The sequence below is a fragment of the Chiloscyllium punctatum genome, chromosome 26 (genome assembly GCF_047496795.1).
Source record: "Chiloscyllium punctatum isolate Juve2018m chromosome 26, sChiPun1.3, whole genome shotgun sequence".
NCBI lineage: Eukaryota > Metazoa > Chordata > Chondrichthyes > Orectolobiformes > Hemiscylliidae > Chiloscyllium > Chiloscyllium punctatum.
Genome location: NC_092764.1, coordinates 33,368,890 through 33,389,754, shown reverse-complemented (window position 1 = coordinate 33,389,754; position 20,865 = coordinate 33,368,890). Strand labels below are relative to the sequence as shown.

General features: G+C 39.0%; 2 protein-coding genes across 9 annotated transcripts in view; one reads left to right on the top strand and one right to left on the bottom strand.

The window, feature by feature from the left end:
* LOC140496409 (Fanconi anemia group A protein-like) overlaps positions 1 to 2,109 on the top strand; it is a 111,609-nt gene extending 109,500 nt beyond the window's left edge. For all 6 annotated transcript variants that reach the window (XM_072596095.1, XM_072596093.1, XM_072596094.1 and 3 more), the window contains one exon: positions 819 to 2,109. In XM_072596095.1, coding sequence (XP_072452196.1) covers positions 819 to 926 — 108 coding nt within the window. In that variant the 3' untranslated portion in view covers positions 927 to 2,109. The remainder of the gene's footprint in view (positions 1 to 818) is intronic.
* A 773-nt stretch (positions 2,110 to 2,882) lies between these two features.
* Positions 2,883 to 20,865, bottom strand: part of znf276 (zinc finger protein 276) — a 35,571-nt gene continuing 17,588 nt past the window's right edge. Inside the window, exons 4-12 of one of the 3 annotated variants that reach the window (XM_072596098.1) lie at positions 19,452 to 20,006; positions 17,722 to 17,803; positions 13,697 to 13,780; positions 12,386 to 12,475; positions 9,469 to 9,544; positions 8,213 to 8,330; positions 6,594 to 6,693; positions 5,234 to 5,359; positions 2,883 to 3,594 (exon numbers count right to left, since the gene is read on the bottom strand). In XM_072596098.1, coding sequence (XP_072452199.1) covers positions 3,336 to 3,594; positions 5,234 to 5,359; positions 6,594 to 6,693; positions 8,213 to 8,330; positions 9,469 to 9,544; positions 12,386 to 12,475; positions 13,697 to 13,780; positions 17,722 to 17,803; positions 19,452 to 20,006 — 1,490 coding nt within the window. In that variant the 3' untranslated portion in view covers positions 2,883 to 3,335. The remainder of the gene's footprint in view (positions 3,595 to 5,233; positions 5,360 to 6,593; positions 6,694 to 8,212; positions 8,331 to 9,468; positions 9,545 to 12,385; positions 12,476 to 13,696; positions 13,781 to 17,721; positions 17,804 to 19,451; positions 20,007 to 20,865) is intronic. The other 2 variants (XM_072596100.1, XM_072596099.1) reach the window with 2 other exon arrangements.

Here is a 20,865-nt window from a genome sequence, read left to right as displayed (position 1 = left end):
CCTTTTGAACAGACAAAATTAAAGTAGGTAAAAACAATGACTGCAGATGCTGGAAACCAGATTCTGGATTAGTGGTGCTGGAAGAGCACAGCAGTTCAGGCAGCATCCAAGGAGCTTCGAAATCGACGTTTCAGGCAAAAAGCCCTTCATCAGGAATAAGGGCCTGTCCTATGACTTGTCTGGACTTGTCCTGCCTATCTCCTTTTCCACCTATCCACTCCACCCTCTCCTCCCTGATCTATCACCTTCATCCCCTCCCCCACTCCCCATTGTACTCTATGCTACTTTCGCCCCACCCCTACCCTCCTCTAGCTTATCTCTCCACGCTTCAGGCTCACTGCCTTTATTCCTGATGAAGGGCTTTTGCCTGAAACATTGATTTCGAAGCTCCTTGGATGCTGCCTGAACTGCTGTGCTCTTCCAGCACCACTAATCCAAAATTAAACTAAGCCCCTTTCTAGTTAGCAGACAGGAACAAACAGCATCTCTAAATGTATTTATTTCCTAGCAACCATTTCCTGCAGACAGGGAGGGAGAGGGAAACCTCCTGCTAACTGTTCTTGGACAGGCGGTGGAACGTCCAGTCCGTTGAAGCTATTTCTTCTTAAATACTAATCAGCATTAGATTGATTTTTGCATGAGGTTTCACACAGGATTAAAAATCAATTATATTTCACAAGGCTCTATTGCTGATATATGAAAGGCAAAACAGTATTTATAATACTGCTGCCTCAATATTGGCATGTAGTAGCCACACATTTTGCAATAGCAATTTACTGACTGTAAATTTAATGATATGTAATTTTTTTTCTCCTTAGCTACAAGTTGCTTGGAAAGACATTGACCCAGAACTGAAAGCTGCACTAGGTCATCATCTGAACGTCTGCAATGGTGATGATCTATATTCTGAACCAACTATTCTATAAATAATAAAGTGGACTGAAATTTTGCATGTTACCGGTTTTATAAGATTATTCTGCAAGATGCTGAAAATGGGTAACCACTGGCTGGCTACATATTTCAGCATTCATGCAAAACCAATCAAAACATGTCCCAGTCTAAAACCTGTCAGATAGTTTGTGTACTGTAAATTGAATTACCTTCCAATGTAAATTTTTAATAGGAAATGTCAAGCTATATAATTTCTGAATTTAATAAGCGCACAACCGCACAGGAAAATATTCTTGAGCTTTGTTAGTGAGCTCTTTTTGAATTAGCCAGATAACCTGTTCAGAGTACTTTGTCTTACAGCATCAACTAATCATGAAATGATGTGTGGCTGCTTTATTAGACAGTGCCTCTTTCGAACTCAATGGAACATGTTGACTCTCCAGTTCCATTGTTATTGTAAAACTAAAAGTTAGTCTTGCAACTGAAGTTGTCTGATCTATTGCATAAATTTATGAGAAGCAGGTTACTAGAGGTAACTCTGTATAGTCTGCAGAATTGTCTGTGTAATTTAATGAACAGGCACTTGATTAATCTCCCAGCCTTGAGAAAGAGTAACTGAGGAGGATAATCTTACGTTCTACAACTAATTTTTTTTATATATGAACTAATTTAGTTCCTGGTGAGAATTTAAAATTGCAACAAACTATAAATGATAAAGAAACTTCATGCAACAAGGCAATGGAATCAACTTTTTAATTAAATATAAAACTATTTCTGAACTCTTCAATAAGCTGGTTAGTACTGTTCATACAATAACTTTGGTTATATCATATCTTACAGAAGTTTGTTACTGTAATAATCACTTGTATATATATTTTTGGTCTTGGCCAATTCAGCAACTGACTGGCTTAAAAACATAACATCAACAGGTCAATGTCTATTTTAAGTACAAACCTCTATTTGCAAATAGTACAAGTATTGTTTGTCAAACTTAAAACCTTTTATTGTTCATATTGACTGTAAAAACTGTATATCTGCCAAAAGTATCATAGTGACCTGTAATTTCCAGAGCACCTCAAGCATCGTCTTATCTAAAAGTTTAAGGCAGGAACTCACGTTGTTATGGAAGATTCCACCAAGTATTTACTGTATTTAAAATATTATATGTTTGTCCTCTGCAAATTCATTTCTTTCAATAAATTGTTTAATTTTTTTTGACAGACTGTATTGGGAATTATCAACTTCTCATTAAAATCTAACAGTATTACACTGAGCTTATTATCATGGAATACTATGACTGTAGGAAGGCTCTATATATTACTTCTATAAATTAAATGAATATATTTTATATATATACACACACACACACACACACACACACACAGTTGCACAATGTAAACTGTTGTATAAAACTGCTGATAATGTACTAACTGGTAAGTGTTATGCACATCAGAATGGTTGTATGAAAGCTATATTTTCAGATTTACAATAAAACCTCATTTTATTAAGCACTCCAATCTTATTTACAAGTTTAAGAGGAAAAGGAAATTTTATTAGGTGAGATGGGTGTTCTTGGCTATTAAAGGTTTTAATTTTGGAGAAGTTGCTTTACAGAATTGCACTGACAAAATAGTTTCAGCTTGCATTCAATTTATAAAACATATCACTTTCCCTCTCCCTCATTAGAATTCAGTTACACAGTAACTCCCGTGTTCAGCTTTCACAGCAGAGGAGGAGAACAACCAACCACCAGATTGTGGCCCAAACCGGAGTCTCAATTTTTCTGAAATGTAATAATAGGTTTTGTGAAGATGAAATTTTATTTTGTTGCAAGCTCAAGGATTACTCTCAATTTGGAGGGAACTGGGTCATCTGGTGAGCAGGTTTGGGATTTTGGTGCACATTTAATATAGGTAGATTCTTTTTATTGTTTGGTGTATTTGAGAGCTTCTACTCAAATTTGCAAAACATCAGACAAACACCAATACTCAAACCTATGAAAATAATCTTTATTAAAATTTAATTAGCTATCAGCCAAACCACCTCACAGTACACGTGAAACATTTCAAGCTATACCATTGTTGATATTTGCTGATAATTTTACAGTTTCTCTTCCAATTATCTCACATTTGTCTGTTTAACAGTGCTCACTAGCTACACCACACTCAATATCAACATACAATTCAAAGTTGCATGATATAGTGAAACATTTGGCATTCTTTTTCAAGGTCAAGAGGTGTGTAATTAAGCTTCATTTAAAAGGAAAGCCGTGTAACCAACCATCTAACACTGATGCAATTAAACTTCTGCTTGTTCCTTATCAAACAAAATGTTGCACTGATTCATAAATTCTCTATTCAGACGAAGAACTTGCTGTCACTGAAGACAAAAGGTGCAAATAGGTTCTAATCTTTTGATTCTGCTCACAGTTAAGTAGCTGAGTGTTAACTGGCTTCCCACTCAATGAATGTATCTGTGCTTAGCTGGTTTGGTTCTGTTTCAACATACTCAGCTGGTTTGCTTTTATCTGTGTTCTGGGTCAAGGGATGAACCATGGACATATGAACGTTCAAATTGTGGGCCTTCTCAAACCGCTTTCCACACTGGTTGCAAGCAAAATCCAGTTCAGCTTCTGCCTTGTGCTTAGTCATATGGTATTTCAAAGATGCTCTCTGTCGACACTGGAAACCACAAATTTCACACCTACAGGCAGAAGAGGAAAAAAAAAGTCCTGTTATAGTCTTGAAAAAATGTAAGAGTTCTTCAGCCAAAAGCAGGACTGATATTTAAATAATATCACAAGTCCTGCTGTAAAAATAAAAATCATCCTTGGTCTTCTGGTCAGAATTGTAAAAGCCATTTCTGTGGTGACTGAACTTGGAAGCAGGAGAGCAAGGTTGTTTAATACATCATTCGCACTCTCAAGATAGTCATTTAATTGATTGGCTCCTCTTGGACAAATGGTTTATGCACTGCTCTAACTTTTGTATTCTTTTGGCTATCTGCTTCTATTATCTAGAATCTCTTTCTAAAATGTTTCCACTTTATTTCCTCCCTTTCTGCTTCCAAAATCAAATGTAAGGCATCTTACATTGAAGATGAGGATGATATTTTTCTGAGGACTGAGAGTCTGCTTCTGCTCTTGTGTCTTATGGTCTTAAGTGTCACCTCACCTCCACTACCCAACTCAGAAGATTCTTTTAGCTATTGGTTAATCTTTGCATCTGCTGTGATCAGTCTTCAAATTGTCCTTCTACATTTTTACCAAGCTGTTTTGTAATTATTTTCAAACGTTATAGAGACAGCCAAAGAAGGCAGTGTCATTAAATATTTCTAGGTCAGAAGTAGATTTTTGACCCCCTTGTTCATTAAGAATCTATTGAGGGTAGGCTGGAATGAGGAAATGAAGCCACAATCAGATCAACTGTGATCTTATTGGATGCTACTGCAGGCTTGAGGCACCAAATGGCCTGCTCCTGCTCCTACTCCTAATTCATATCAGCTCTTCAGCCTCCTTCCCCAGTTCCCGTCTGTTCATTGTGATGCATGGACGGGGCAAAATTGTATGGCCTGGCACAAAAGCTAAATGTGGAAAATGCCTGTAGTATTTTGTTCAGCCATCTATCATGCACACAGTCCTCCCAACAGAGCAGAGTCATGGAAATGTTTTCCATCTAAGTCTGGAGAGCTGAAACTACTTATGTATGACTATATGTGCAATAGCAAGAGTTAGAAATTCATGGATGTGAAAAGAGGCAGATTGTGAAATCAGTAATTTTCTTGTTTAAAATGGTGAAGCAAAACATCTTTGTTTACACCTTTAGTGGGTATGCCGGGTTTTCAACCAGGGATGATAGATTCAGGATTTAAACTTTGGGCAGCTAGCGGTGTGTCTTGCATGGGCGATCTATTTGAGGGAGATGTAATGATGTCCTTCGATCAGTTCGTACGGAAGTACGAGTTTTCTAATAGAGACCTCTTCTGTTTTTTTCAAGTTAGGGATTTTATTCAAAAAAAACCCCACACTTTTGACTAATCCCTGCAAATCTGACATAGAGAGGGGGGTGCTAAGAGTACACTCTCTGTCAGTACTTTATATCATCAATCGGGGCGGTGCCCCCTCAGATGAGTTTGATTGACTCTCCAAGATGTGGGAAAGAGAGCTGGGTGTTGAACTCTCCTCAGAGGCATGGGAGGATATTTGGGAGAATGCAAGGAAGATATCAATTTGCATTAGGACCCATGCTTTACAGTTGAAGATTCTCCACAAGGTCCAGTTGTCAAAATTTAAACCAGGGGTATCTTCATGTCTGAAGTGCAGAGTCTGCACGGGTACTCTTACCCATTGCCTTTGGTCTTGCGATAGGCTTCAAACATAATGGAGCGCTGTGGCGGGCACAATGGAGAGGATTTTGGGTGTAAGGGTGGAGAAGGACCTATCTCCTTTTGGGCCTGCCCACTGTATTTCCTGCAGACGTGCATAAGAAAAAAACTTTTCAATATTCTCACATTCTGTGCAAGAAAGAATATCTTACCAGGTTGGATATCCGAAAAACCTGCCTGTTGGGTTGGCGGAAGATTATTATGGAGCATATTCCCCTGGAGTTTCTCACAAATATGGTACACCACTTTTTACAGGACATGGTAGCCCTTTTTGGAATACTTTGATACAGATTTATCTGCCACACTAACAAGGGCTTTTATATAGCCGCAATGATTGGGTTTTACGAGTCTGATCCAGGCAAGAGGAACTGTGAACACATGAGCATTTTGTTTGGCTAGGCGGAGTTATTACTATTTATTAGTTTGTTGTTGGTTATTTATTTATTTAGTTAAATAGCCAGTTTGGGTTTTTTTTTTAAACTTTCCTATACATGTTTATACATTTGTACATTAGGATGGGTTGGGGAATTTTTTTGAGTTTTTTTGTACTGTTTGAATTGTATTGTTTTGTATTTGTTGTAATATTAAAAAATCTATTTTTTCAATAAAAATATATTTTAAAATAAGGTGAAGCAGTCTCGAAGGGCTGAATGACCTACTCCTGCTCATATTTTTCTATGTAAACAAAAGTAATATGTAGACAGACAGCAAAAGCTTCTTTAACTATGTAAGTGTATATGTAGTAGATCTGGCCTGTTCTCATTTGAGGATAGAAAAATGAGATAGAACCTTTTTGAAACATACCAGATTTTTAGAGGACTTGGCAGGTTTGATGGGGAAAGGTTGTTTCCCTTTGTGGGAGAATGGACCAGAGGGCATAATCTCAGAAAAAGAAGGCGCCCTTTTAAGACAGATGCGGAATTTCTTCTCACAGGGGAGTGAATTTGTGGCATTATTTATCACAGAGCACTGTAGAGGCTGGGACATTAATGTATTTCTTTCTTTCAGTAAGAAAATGAGGGGTTATGGAGAAATTATATGAAAATAGAGTGAGGATGATTGGTTCAGCTATGATGGGATAAATGGTCTGCTTCTGTTCTTGTGTCTTATGGTCTTAAGTGTCACCTCGCCTCCCATACCCAATTCAAAAGATTCTTTCAACTATTGGTTACTCTTTGCATCTGCTGTTATCAGTCTTCAACTTGTCCTTCTACACTTCTACCAAGCTATTTTATAATAATTTTCAAACAATATATAGAAAGATAGGAAAATAAATGAAACTGTCAACTGTAATATTCTGAATTTCTCTGGGTTCTTACTGTAGAGGCTTTGCTCCAGAATGGCGCATCTGGTGAACTGACAGGTGCTTTCTCTGTTTGAACGTTTGTCCACATTCGTCACAAATGTAGTTTCTTTCTTCTGCAATTTATAAAAAAAATGTTTTTTTTGCACAATTTGAAACCACAACAGGATGTAAGAGTTCTGACATGAATGCTTAATTTCACAAAAATAAAAAGGCAGCTGCAGAAGTGTAAGTATTTCTCAGGTAACATTGGACTACTTCATCCATTCACTTCAGTTTGCACAATTGTTGAACAATGCAAGTGGGTGTACTCTAAGATCAAAAATCATATAAAAGGAAATTAGTACATTAGAGCATATATAACATTGTAAACATCTTTCATGCTTCTTTAGAGACTGGACAGATGTTCCACAGTGATATAGTGACATTATTTTTAGCTATCTGAGGAATTGAACTTGTGTTTTACAGGTAAAGGATGTTATTGAGGAGGCCCATTTAATTAATTCAGCCACAGAAACCTTCAGTTTCCCCATCTTATCATATACCTTTTGGCTTTATTTGCTTCCACACCCCAGCTCAGAAGATCCTTTAACATACCAATCATTGCATGACCAATAGAAATTGATAGTAGGAGAAAGTGAGGATGCTGGAGAATGGACTAGAGGACATACTCTCAGAAAAAGAAGGTGCCCTTTTAAGACAGATGCGGAATTTCTTCTCATAGGGGAGTGAATTTGTGGCATTATTTATCACAGAGGACTGTAGAGGCTGGGACATTAATGTATTTCTTTCTTTCAGTAGATGCTGGGGATCAGAGCTTAAAAATGTGTTGCTGGAAAAGCGAAGCAGGTCAGGCAGCATCAAAGGAGAAGGAGAATCGACGTTTCGGGCATAAGCCCTTCTTCAGGAATGAGGAGGGTGTGCTAAGCAGGCTCTATCACCCTCACCTTAACCTCCTTCCACCTATCGCATTCCCAATGCCCCTCCCCCAAGTCCTTCCTCCCTACCTTTTATCTTAGCCTGCTTGGCACACACTCCTCATTCCTGAAGAAGGGCTTATGCCCGAAACGTCGATTCGCCTTCTCCTTTGATGCTGCCTGACCTGCTGCGCTTTTCCAGCAACACATTTTTAAGCAATTGATAGTGGTACTAATATTAAATTACACGACATCTTATTTTCTAATTATTTACCAAATGTGTGTAAAAAAAAGGAAGAAAGAATAAAATTAAAATACAAGTTGGTCCCAACATATGCATTACAAGATTGTTAGTTATGACAACATTGTAAAAATCTGAAGGAGATTGGTTCTACCATTAGCAGAAGCAAGCATTCCTTTGGGATTTCCAACAACCTTCCCCGGAGTTACACGTACAGACTAAGAGAATCCTTTACAAATTTCTACTTATCTATTGAATTTGGCACTGGCTCAACTGGAGGTTCAGCAGCCATGTACGTGTTTTTTAAACTGTTTCCAGCCCCATAAAATATGCAACAGCAAAAAAATCATTTGGCTTTCCCAGAACACCCATCAGATCACTGAACGTGGATGCAAAGGAACAGAGATTGAATGAAATATGGTGGAAAGATAATTGAAAAGCTTATGGAACACTACTGTTGATCAGTTACATACTTACCTGTGTGAACCAATTTCACGTGGCGCTGCAGATAGCGATCAATCATAAACACTTTGTTACATCCTGGGTGGGGACAGGGACGCTCGCGTACCTCCTCATGGCGTTCTTTCATATGTTTCTAATATTAAAACAGTTTGCTGATCAGGCTCGAGGTTAAACAAAAATAGATGCTCTATTCGAATACACTTAGCACTGGAAACAAAACAGATGAACTGATAAAAGACTGATATGATTGCCACTACAAAGACAAGGTTGCAGAACAACATAGATTGAGACCTGAATATTGAAGGGTACGTGACATTCCCCATGGACAAGATTAGAGTGGTGCTGGAAAAGCACAGCAGGTCAGGCAGCATCCGAGGAGCAGGAAAATTGACTTTTCGGGCAGGAGCCCTTCATCAGGAATTAGGCTGGGAGCCTCTGAGGTGGAGAGATAAATGGGAGGAGGGTGGGGCTGGGGAAAAGGTAGCTAAGATTGCAATAGGTGGTTGGAGGTGGGTGGTGATAGGTCAGAGAGGAGGGTGGAGCAGATAGGTGGGAAGGAAGATTGGCAGGTAGGACAGGTCACGAGGATGATGCTGAGCTGCCAGGTTGGAACTGGGGTAAGATGGGCAGAGGGGAAGTGAGGAAACTGGTGAAATTCACACTGATGCTCTTGGGTTGAAGTGTTCCGAGATGTCCCTCCTCCAGGCGTCAGGTAGTGAGGGAGTGGTGGTGGAGGAGGCCCAGGACATGCATGTCCTTGGCAGAATGGGAGATTGAGTTGAAATGTTCAGCCATAGGGCGGTGGGGTTGATTGGTGTGGGTATCCCAGAGATGTTCCCTAAAGCGCTTCTGGGAGGATCGCATGGTCCTGATGCTTGGCTAAACTATGTTAGCCGGCAATTGATTATTCAGAATTTGATTAACCAAACTAAATACTCCTGCCCATGTCCTTTGGATAATCGAGGTTCCTCTGTATAGTACCCAAAGACAGAGCACCGTTACCCTGAAAGTTGATATTGTATTGAGTGCAGAACTTTACATATTAGTGATCTTGATTTTGTCAGTGTAAATTTTTACAATTAAAAAAATCAGTATGCAATTTAGTGTTTAATTAAAAACTAAAGTGTCACTACACTCAGATCCTAGTGGAGGGTGTCAAATCATAGTCCTGCAATCAAGTAGTAAGTGAGCTGATACTCAAAAAGCCTAAAATTTTAAATTTTGTATGTGACCAACTAGCTTTGAGGATAACATCTTGGCCATAATTTTACCTTCAATCCATCAGCTCCTCTATATACTGCACAGCAGCCCTTGTATTGACATCGGTGCATGGTGGGAAAGTCTTCTCTGAAAAACACCAAATAAATGCTATAAAGGTTACATGAATTCCATATCCAGTAACCATATAGGAAACTCCCTCAAAGTTGTGGTTGATTTCAATGGGTGCCTAGGAACACAATGTTAAAGCCATGGTTAGGTTCCTTTGGACATTTCTAGTCCAGAAAAACCAATGTACAAGTTGAAATCCTGTACCTCACATCTGCAGCACTGTGCAAATAACAAATACATTAGTAAATATCAAATAAATACACTATAAAATGTTTTCAAAAATTACATTCACCTCCAATAGGCTCCAACTACTGAAGTTGATCAGTGCAGCTAATTGCTGAGGTTCCTGTAGGGCTTGCACCAATCAACTATTATTAGGATAACCAATCAATTATTATTAGATGGAGGAGAGGAGTTCAGTGTCAATTCGGAACAAGAGCCAGATGCTAGGAGCCAGAAGAGTAGTTTAAGAACAGTGTGGAAGATAGGGATTGGGGAATCTAGGGTGGGATGCAAGTGTGAAAGCAACAGAGGGAGTGAAGAGGGAATGACAGCAGGAGAGCATCACTATGGCAAAGGTCATATGCACAGGAAGAGTACAGAAGAGCAATTCTGTGGCAAATTGCATTAAAAATAAAACTATCAATGCTAAATAGATACTACTTTATTAACAGTATTAATTGAAATTTAAGTGAGTCAACTATTAAACACATCCAGGGCTCTCTCATTAAAAAAACCAATCAGATCAGTCAGAACTGACCTAGGGACGTTCCCTACATATTTATCTCAGAGTTATATTTCTTGCAGCGTATTGGAATAATTCAGAAACTAGTAGCTAATGATTGTTTTTATGGCTGCTGAACATAAATCATTACAGCGCAGTACAGGCCCTTCAGCCCTCGATGTTGTGCCAACCTATGAAACCAATCTGATATCCATCTAACCTACACTATTCCACTGTCATCCATATGTTTATCCAATGACCATTTAAATGCCCTTCAAGTTGGCAAGTCTACAGGCAGGGTATTCCACACTCTTACTACTCTGAGTAAAGAACCTACCTTTGACATCTATTCTTTATCTATCACCCCTCAATTTAAAGCTGTGTCCCCTCATGCTAGCCATCACCATCTGAGGTAAAAGGCTCTCACTGTCCACCCTATCTGATCTTCTGACCATCCTGTATGTCTCTATTAAGTCACCTCTCAATCTTCTCTCCAACGGAAGCAGCCTCAACTCCCTCAGCCTTTCCTCTTGGCTCCAAAACTCAATCCCTCGACCAATAAAAGCTAACACACTGTACATCTTTTTAACAACCCTATCAACCTGGGTGGCAATTTTCAGGGACCTATGTACACGTACACTGAAATCTCTCTGCTCATCCACACTACCAAGAACCTTACCATTAGCCCAGTATTCTGTATTCCTGTTACTCCTTCCGAAGTGAATCACCTCACATGTTTCTCCATTTGCCACCTCCCAGCTCTGTTCTAATCCCTCTGTAACCTTCAACATCCTTCAGCACTGTTCACAACTCCACCGACGTTAGTTTTAGTAGCAAATTTACTAACTCATCTTTCTATGCCTTCATCCAGGTAATTTATGAAAATGACCATCAGCAGTGGCCCCAAAACAGATCTTTGCATTGTACTACTAGTAACTGAACTCCAGGATGAATATTTCCCATCAATCACCACCCTCTGTCTTCTTTCAGCTAGCTAATTTCTGATCCAAGCTGCTAAGTAACCATCAATCTCATGCCTTCATATTTTCTGCAATAGCCTACCATGGGGAACCTTACCAAATGCCTTACTGAAATCCATATACACCACATTGACCACTTTACCCTCATCCACCTGTTTGGTCACCTTCTCAAAGAACTCAACAAGATTCATAAAACCATGTTGACTATTCCTAATCAAATTATTCCTTTCTAGATGATTATAAATTTTTCTTATAATCCTTTCCAACACTTTACCAACAACCAAAGTAAGGCTCACTGGTCTAAAATTACCAGGGTTGTCTCTACTCCCCTTCTTGAACAAGGGGACAACATTTGCTATCTTCCAGTCTTCTGGCACTATTCCTGTAGACAATGATGATATAGCAATCAAAGCCAAAGGCTCTGCAATCTCCTCCCTAGCTTCCCGGAGGATCCTGCGATAAATTCCATCCAGCCCAGATGACTTACCTATTTTCACACTTTCCAGGATTGCTAACACCTCCTCTTTATGAACCTCAATCCCATCTAGTCCAACAGCCCATATCTCAGTATTCTCCTCGATAAACTGGTATACACACTGGAAAAAGTTAAGAAATATTTGAAACCTGTCTTGTTTTAACTTACTTACTCCTTCAAAACATAATGTTTGTTTTGGCCCCCAAAAACCAGAAAGCCACATAGTTTGAAGATAAATATTTCTAGTATGTGACTCAACCTCAACATATCTTTCGCAATTATTGTTACTGTAACAGATTAAAATAAATTACAACCCTAGAATTAATAAGTAATAATGAACATAAATTTATTGAAACCAACTTGCTTAATCCAACCACAGAGCAACGAAATTACATCAGATTCTTTTTTCACATAGCAAATAGAGACTGGTACACACTGCCTGGAGGTACGATGAAGGTAGGTTTAATTAAGGCATACAAGAGGACATTAGACAATTATTTGAAGAGAAACTGAAGGGAAATATCAGGAGAATGGCACTGTAATGTCATGTAGACAAAATGAGACAATTGGTCTTCTTAGCTCCATAACAATTCTGTGATACTTTTAAAAAAAAAGACATTTACAGTGAAGCAGTACATTAAGTAACTACTTTTACTCTCCAGAAGAATTAGTGTAAGTACCTTTCACAGTTTGATTTTGATTTTCGTATACGCCTTTGTCCTGGAGTTTTCTTCACTTCTTTACTATCACATTTCAATGTTGGCAATTTACTGAAAAGGGAAAAAAAAGGCTAATTTACTTTGATAGTTTGGAAAATGTAAAAATAAATCAAGCTTGTAAAGTTTGTAAGTTGACCACAAAGCTAACATTTGAAAACAGGCACCTATGGAGCTTCTACGTGTTACAAATAAGAAATTATCCTGGCATCAGGATCACTGCACACAAGTATACTGGCTGGGGCAAAACAACCTGCAGCAAATGAGAAAACGTCATCTTTAATTGTTGGCAAGCACTATCTTTGACATTGACTCCAAATTCGAACTTGAAGGTAACATGGCTCAGCCACAAGTATTCAACTTCTTGATAATGATATTCAAATTATACTGTCTGTGGCAAAACCTAATGGAAATTCCATTACAGGAACCGATGTTTTCCAGACCATCTTAGCCCAACAGATATTGCTAAATTTGGTTTCTTACAAAGACTCAGTTACGTAATAATAACCTCGTCTGTCAGCTTCTGGAGAGATCCATCTTTTGCTCAAATATAGTCCAAACAATACAGTCCAGTGAAACCTACTGACTGTATCCAATTTTAAAACATTCTTTTACTTTTAATACAGCAGAACATAAAAACCAAAAGCTCCAGCAAAGTTATAAGGATATAATTTCATTGTAACTTCAACAAATTACAGAATATAATTTACACAAAAATAAATCTAGAAACAGAGGGTGTACTATTTAGCAATGCCTCACATTTGAATGAATGGTTTTCCTTTTGTATTTTTCATGGTAGAATCACTAATATAATTATATTGATGATATGCCCATCAAATCATTATTTATAAACAGACTGTTACCATTTTTAATGTGAGTGAGCTCAGTGTTGGATCGCCTGTTTTCTAGGCAATAACTAAGATAGTGAAATCACACTAGAATAATTAGTGTATCGATTACTCAGAGCCAAAATGTTACAGGAGGCAAGAAAAGCTGAATTGGCATACTCTGCTCGGCTTTTTGGCCAAGATCAAGTGGTTAAAAAAAGTGATAAAAACAGTCTTTTTATGATTAACCAAATAAAACAGACAGTTTGCTATCTGTACCAAATGTATAGAAGTGAGAGTGAGGTACAGGTTAAAAACACTTTATCCCAAATGAACAATTCTAACCAAGTAGAACTACGACAATTGATAGCGAAATAAAGCTACTATGTTCAAATTAAAGACAATTTGTTCCATTAAAAGAGAAAATGCGATATTTGTTAGGACTCACTTCTTCTCCCAATATGGCTGAAAACACTCATCTGAAGAGCCATTCTTAACTTTTTCTTCCCCATCATCTTCACTTGACAAATACCTATAAAAATAGAAGAAAGATTTATTAGCACCCTTAAAAGAATGTAGTTGACAGTATAAGGAAATATAAGAATGGCATTTATCATATTCCCCTCAAGGTTCAATGGTTAGCCATACTTATACATGTTGTTTCTTCAAGGTGCCCAAATGAGAACCGATCAAAACAGCCTTAACACTGGAACTTCTAATCACTGCTCAATTCACTGGGTCTCAGAACAGGGAAGTTGAACTTGTCGCATGGTAGTACAGAACTTGAGTTTTGTTGAAATAATAAGAGACAGGCTGGTGAAGCTTTTCATTTCACACACATCAATAGTCACACAATTGTTATATTTCAAAGAGGGCAACAATTAATACTGAGAAACTGATGATGACTGGTTGGCAAGTTGACTCAGACTGGCCATGGGGAACATAGCAAGAGTTACTGTCCCCATTGTTTAATTCAAAAAACTACAATGACCGGACATGTTATTTTGTTGCCTGCATATCAATATATGTAGGTTCTAGCAAGCGTGAATCATGCTATAAATCTAAGCAAAGGCTCACTGTGCAAGCTTGATGTTGAAATAGGGCATATCAAAGGATAATGGCGACCCCAACTCAGATCAGCGCTCGCTTAATAGTGCACAAACTTACAATGGACCTTCTAGCCATTTCCAGACCTGAAAAGTGCTCAGTTTACCTCAAATTATGAAAAAGTAAAGTACAGAGGAACCTCAAATTATCCGAATATCAATTATCCGAACTTCGGATTATCAGAAGATGTCAAGGTCCCGATAAAAACATGACATGAAAAAGGTGTTTCCAACATTGACCACGTCTTTTATTTACAATGATGAAAGGTGAAGACGGCTTACTGAAATGCTGCTGAGAACAGTCGCGGATATCAATGGGATCTCTCTCTCTCTGGAGTTCTACACAGGGTGTACCCTAAACCCCCTTCCCCAGGTAATCTCTCCAACATTGACCTCTTGCAAAGGTGGAACTTGTCAAAAAGTTGCAGTAAAATGTTGTGTGTGTGTGTGCGCGCTAGTTTGAGACTCACCCCTCCTGTTGGTGGGGACCGGTCGGACATGGCTGCTGACAGGGCCGGGGTTGGACAGGGGGCGGTGGTGGAGGCGGAGGCTCGCGCAGTGTGCTGCTGCTTAGTCTCCTGAACGGAAAGCAGACTTAGCAAGTGCTCACTGTGTCAATCCCATTGAACTGATTGGGAAGGCTGGGGGGCTTCAGCAATGCTGCAGGTCCCTTACACACAAGTGTGTATCTGCTCAGAAACAAACTCTGAGACACAGAGAGGGAGCAAGGCAAGCAGAGCGAGGAAAAAAGGAAACTTCAGAAAACTCCAAGCCCCAGAGCAGAGGCATTGAATCAGTTATTCAAATAATCAATTATCTGAACGAAATAGTGCCCGTCCACGCCGTTTGGATAATCGAAGTTCCTCAGTATCTCAAAACTTCAATCAATAGGCAAAGCCACACTGCTACCATGCAGTAGTGATTCAAATGCTATTTTCCACTCACAAAATACTTTATTGCTGTCAAATGAAAAAAGACTTTACCACACAAATGAATAATATGCTATACAAATGTCAGTGCTGGTGTGTTGAAAATGTGTTGCTGGAAAAGCGCAGCAGGTCAGGCAGCATCCAAGGAGCAGGAGAATCGACGTTTCGGGCATAAGCCCTTCTTCAGGAATGAGGAAAGTGTGCCAAGCAGGCTAAGATAAAAGTTAGGGAGGAGGGACTTGAGGGAGGGGTGTTGGGAATGCGAAAGGTGGAAGGAAGTTAAGGTGAGGGTGATAGGCCGGAGTGGAGGTGGGGGCGGAGAGGTCAGGAAGAAGATTGCAAGTTAGGAAGGTGGTGCTGAGTTCGAGGGTTGGGACTGAGACAAGGTGGGGGGAGGGGAAATGAGGAAACTGGAGAAGTCTTGAGTTCATCCCTTGTGGTTGGAGGGTTCCTAAGCAGGAGATGAGGTGCTCTTCCTCCAGCCATCATGTTGCTATGGTCTGGCGATGGAGGAGTCCAAGGACCTGCATGTCCTTGGTGGAGTGGGAGGGGGAGTTGAAGTGTTGAGCCACGGGGTGGTTGGGTTGGTTGGTCCGGGTGTCCCAGAGGTGTTCTCTGAAACGTTCCGCAAGTAGGCGGCCTGTCTCCCCAATATAGAGGAGGCCACATCGGGTGCAGCGGATGCAGTAAATCATGTGTGTAGAGGTGCAGGTGAATTTGTGGCGGATATGGAAGGATTCCTTGGAGCCTTGGAGGGAAGTGAGGGGGGAGGTGTGGGCGCAAGTTTTGCATTTCTTGTGGTTGCAGGGGAACGTGCCAGGAGAACAGGTTGGGTTGGTGGGGGGGTGTGGACCTGACGAGGGAGTCATGGAGGGAGTGGTCTTTTCGGGACGCTGATAGGGGAGGGGAGGGGAGGGAAATATATCCCTAGTGGTGGGGTCCGTTTGGAAGTGTCGGAAATGACGACGGATGATATGATGCATATGGAGATTGGTGGGGTGGTAGGTGAGGACCAGTGGGGTTCTGTCCTGGTGGCGATTGGAGGGGCAGGGCTCCAGGGCAGAGGAGCGGGAAGTGGAGGAGATGCAGTGGAGAGCATCGCCGATCATGTCTGGGGGGAAATTGCAGTCTTTGAAGAAGGAGACCATCTGGGTTGTACAGTATTGGAACTGGTCCTCCTGGGAGCAGGTGTGGCGGAGATGAAGGAATTGGGAATATGGGATGGCGTTTTTACAGGGTGCAGGGTAGGAGGAGGTATAGTCTAGGTAGCTGTGGGAGTCGGTCGGTTTATAGTAAATGTCCGTGTTGATTTGCCAAGTACAAATGCTGTACATCCCAATGATTGCCAGATTGTATCAAATCTTAGGTCCCTTCAGCTGTACAAAGAAGACAGAATAGTGACTGTATTCAACCACCCTGTGCTTTCATAACTCAGAACATACTGATACAAATTCACAATTGAACAACACTTGTTGAACCACCCCAAACGGGTCATGAATTACACTAACAGCCAATTTAAGATTAATATGTAGGCTCACAACTTGGCTCACCAAAACTTTACAGAAACTGCATATCAGTAAGTAGGGAACTATTTTCTGAAGGATGAAACAACACACGGATGTATTACATCTTCTTTGAGTTAAAAGGACAGGACATTTGTTCCCTGGTGCATTTTTATGCCAGTGCCACGACCAAAATCCACTTGCCAATCAGTTAGCACCCTTTTCTCCTGCAATATAAACAGTTGCTCCTTTTGAACACTGATATTCCTGCATCTGTCCTAATGAGGGCAAGCTGAAAAACTTTGACAGCATGTCTCTATTCTGCAATACTGAAGCTCAAGAATACAGAACGTCTAACTATCAAAATTCAGGAACAAAATAAAATTGCATCAATGAGCATTGGAGAGATAGAGAACGTCAAAAAGATTTTTAAACTACAGCTGTTTGAGGATTTCCAAATCAGAGGAACAGGAACAGTGCAATGTAAACTAAAAGACAAAAGTCTGAGGACATAAAATGAAAAAGAATGTCATTAAAACATGTGAAATTCAACATAGTTCTCTTATTACTTCAACTCAAATAAGTACAATAATTTCACCTATCATATTGTAAATGCTATTATGAATCTGCTCCATTAAGGTAATGCAAATGTGCTATTTGGGCCATATAACTTAAGAGGGCTAAGTCAAGTCATGGAGTCATAGAATGTTTCAGCTATTAGCTGCCTTAAATAGAAAGGTTTAACATTAAGTTAAAATGTTTAAATATAATCATATTATTCTAAAATGACCTGGAATTCAAGTAATCTAGGAATACTGAATCACTTTCTGAGATTGTGCCATACTTCCTAATTGCAACAAATCACAAAGATAATTCTGGGGTTCTGCCTGAAATATTTCAATTAAGCACTGAATTGCCATCAATACTGAGGCCTACCTGTCAGAGAGGTCACTAGATTCTAATCCATCTGCAATATCATCCTTTATAGAACACGAAGCTTTGTTGCAGTCAATTTGATCTATTATATGAAAAGTGAAAAAAAAAGTGACAGGATGGGTATTCAATGATCACAGAACAGAATTAAATCAGCACAAACTATTTTCCCATTACATATTTGGTCATGAAGTGACAATCATGTATTTGTTAGTAATAAAGTTATCTAGTCACCCTGTTTAATCATAATAACCTAAACATAAACTTTCTCTCTTTTTAGTGATATCTTGAAACCATAGCAGCCAGCTTGTAGCCTTGGATCCTGTTCATATTTAAACCAGGCAGATGTCTTAGCATACTTCCTAGGCTACATTGTTCATTAAAACAAGGAATTGTGTTGCAGCTGTAACTAGTGACAGAAATTTTATTTCTGAAATTAATTTCTTAAATGCAAGGAAGGTAGGTATTCTCTTAGATACTTATCCTTAAAGCTAATCTTGAGGTAATTCACTTCCACCACTTTGGCACAGATGACTGGAAAGGACTAACAATGTCATACAGTTTAAAGAAAACAATTTCATTCACCAAATTCCTTATTATATCATATCTGCCAAACTTCTACCGTTTCCCCATCTCCCTGCCTATCAGTTCTATCCAAATGTCTTGAATGCCTCAACTGACTCTGCCTCCACCACATTTCCAAGCAGTACATTCCATACCCGAACTATTCACTGTGGAGAAAAGTTTTGTTTTCCCATATCACCTTTGCTTCTTTTGCAGATCACTTTAAATCTAAATCCTCTCATTCTTTTTTTTAAAATGAGCAGGAAAAGCTTCTCCCTATTTACTCTGTCCAGCCCTCTCATGATTTTGAGAACCTCTATCTCCACTTTCTTCTCTCCAAGGAGAACAGTCTGAACTTCTAAAACCTACCTTCACAAGCGAAACTTCTCAATCTTGGAATAGTCTAATGCAACCAGTCTTTTAGAAAGCCATATTGACTCTCAATAATTATGCTTGTCCTTTTAAGAGTTCACTAACTTTGGCCAGTATTGTGGACCCTACTGCCTCAATTTTACATGATTTCAGTTTTGTTCCTGACACAAAACAACCGTTTATTATTTCTTAGTTATCCTAAAACAGACTCTGTCGTAGATATTGCATAAGAGAAATTATTTTTTATGGTATCTTTATTTAATAGGGCTCCAATAAGTTCAAAATGCACAGGACAAGATGAATTAAGTTTGCGTTTTCCAATGAATTATTGGAATTCTGAATTGAATTTCCAAGTTTCTGAAAATTGTAGTGACATTTCCAGTTTAAAAATAAAATTGAGTAATCACAACACTGTTGATTTGTCCTCCCTACAGCATAGCAAGAACAGCAGCTTACCTGAAAAACAGGTTCTCAATAGTGCAGCATTCCCAACATCTGCAAAGAACTACAGTGTGTTCTGATATAACACTACCTCACGTTATAGAAAATCACACTGTAGAAGATCACTATACCCTTCAATAGAAAGTTTGCATTATCCAAACATTGGCCATAATTTGTCAATCGCGCTATAGCCAATTAGGTTGATGAAACATGGAATGCACTGTATTACCTGAAATCAATGGTCTTTAACTTTTCTATTTCTGAGGACACCACTGCATTGTAAGAGTCTAATTTCAATTACATAACAGCACAAATATACAATTACATAATTTAACATTTAAAAAAATGTATCTTACCTTTTGAATTTAATACTTGCATAGCGTCCTGTAACTGAACCTTTTCCCAAGAGCACTCAGTACTATCAGAATCTACATGCAAAAACATATCTTTACTCAGCAGGTATTCTGAATTGTCCACATCTACTGGTTGTGAGACTACTCCACTGTATGTACAAGGATGAGAGTCAGATGACCATAGCGACACTGGAACTGGTTGAAGTTTACAGATTGAACCACTCTCACCATTTTCAACATCTGTTCCATTTTGAGGTGGGAGGGGAATTACGTTTCCTACAGTTTTCTCTTTCATTGAATCATTAGTCTTGCTGTGTGGGCATGGTATCTCGTTTAGTGCAACCTTTTGATTTGAATGCACATCCAAGATGTAACTGTGTCCTTCTGGACACCCCCATACAGCTCCCACTACTCCACGATACTCTGCAGATAAGACACTCTGTACATTCGGTAGCGACCCACAGCTGCTGCCATGTCGGTGAGCCCAAGTGACCAGAACTTGCAAACATTGTGGGCTTGCAGTTACTACACCGTCATTTAGCATCCATTTAAAATAATCTAAAAATAAATGAAATGAAAAGACAATTTGCAGCAGAATGAAACTAGAAACATATTTCAATACACCATCTTTAATGATCGTGGTACATTGAGTTAAATATTCAAACGTCACTCTAATTGAACAAACATAATGGATATTGCTCCAAAATGCTCCATAAGATGAAGACATAAGTATAAGAAAATTACAGTTCATTCAGATTTCATTCTTGATGTGTATAAGTTGTTGCAAGATGAATTAATTATCTCATAGTTAAAGCTCTCCAAGATAGCAGTGATCATAACATGATTTAATTCAACATTCAGTTTGAGGGAAAGGAGAGTGTTTCTAAGATTAGTGGTACATAACTGTTATGAGGGTATAAAGACAGAGCTAAAATGAAGTGGGACACTAAGTTAAGGGAGAGGTCAGTAGAGCTACAGAAGATAACATTTAGAAGATCTGTCAGAATACTCAGAAGAGTATCACTCTAAGTAAAGGACTGGCCATGCAAGGCAAACTAAAGAAGTTAAAGATAGTATTAAACTTAAAGAAAAGGCAAAACATTCCACAAAAATGAGAGGCTGGTCAGAAGATTGGACAAAATTTAAGAACACAAAGAATGACTAAAATATTAATAAGGGGGAAGATAGTTTGGAATATAAAAAGACAGCAAAAGTCTCTCCAAATACTTAAAAAGGGAAAGCGCAACCAAAATATGTGCTGGTCCCCTAGAAATTAAAAGTGTAAAAATTAAAAGTGTAAAAAAAGGAAAATAGCAGAAGAATTTGAACGTATCTAGTAATTGGAAGCCTTTAACCAGCAGTGTACCACAGCGATCAGAGTTGCAACTGTTGCTTTTTGTTATGTACACTAACGACT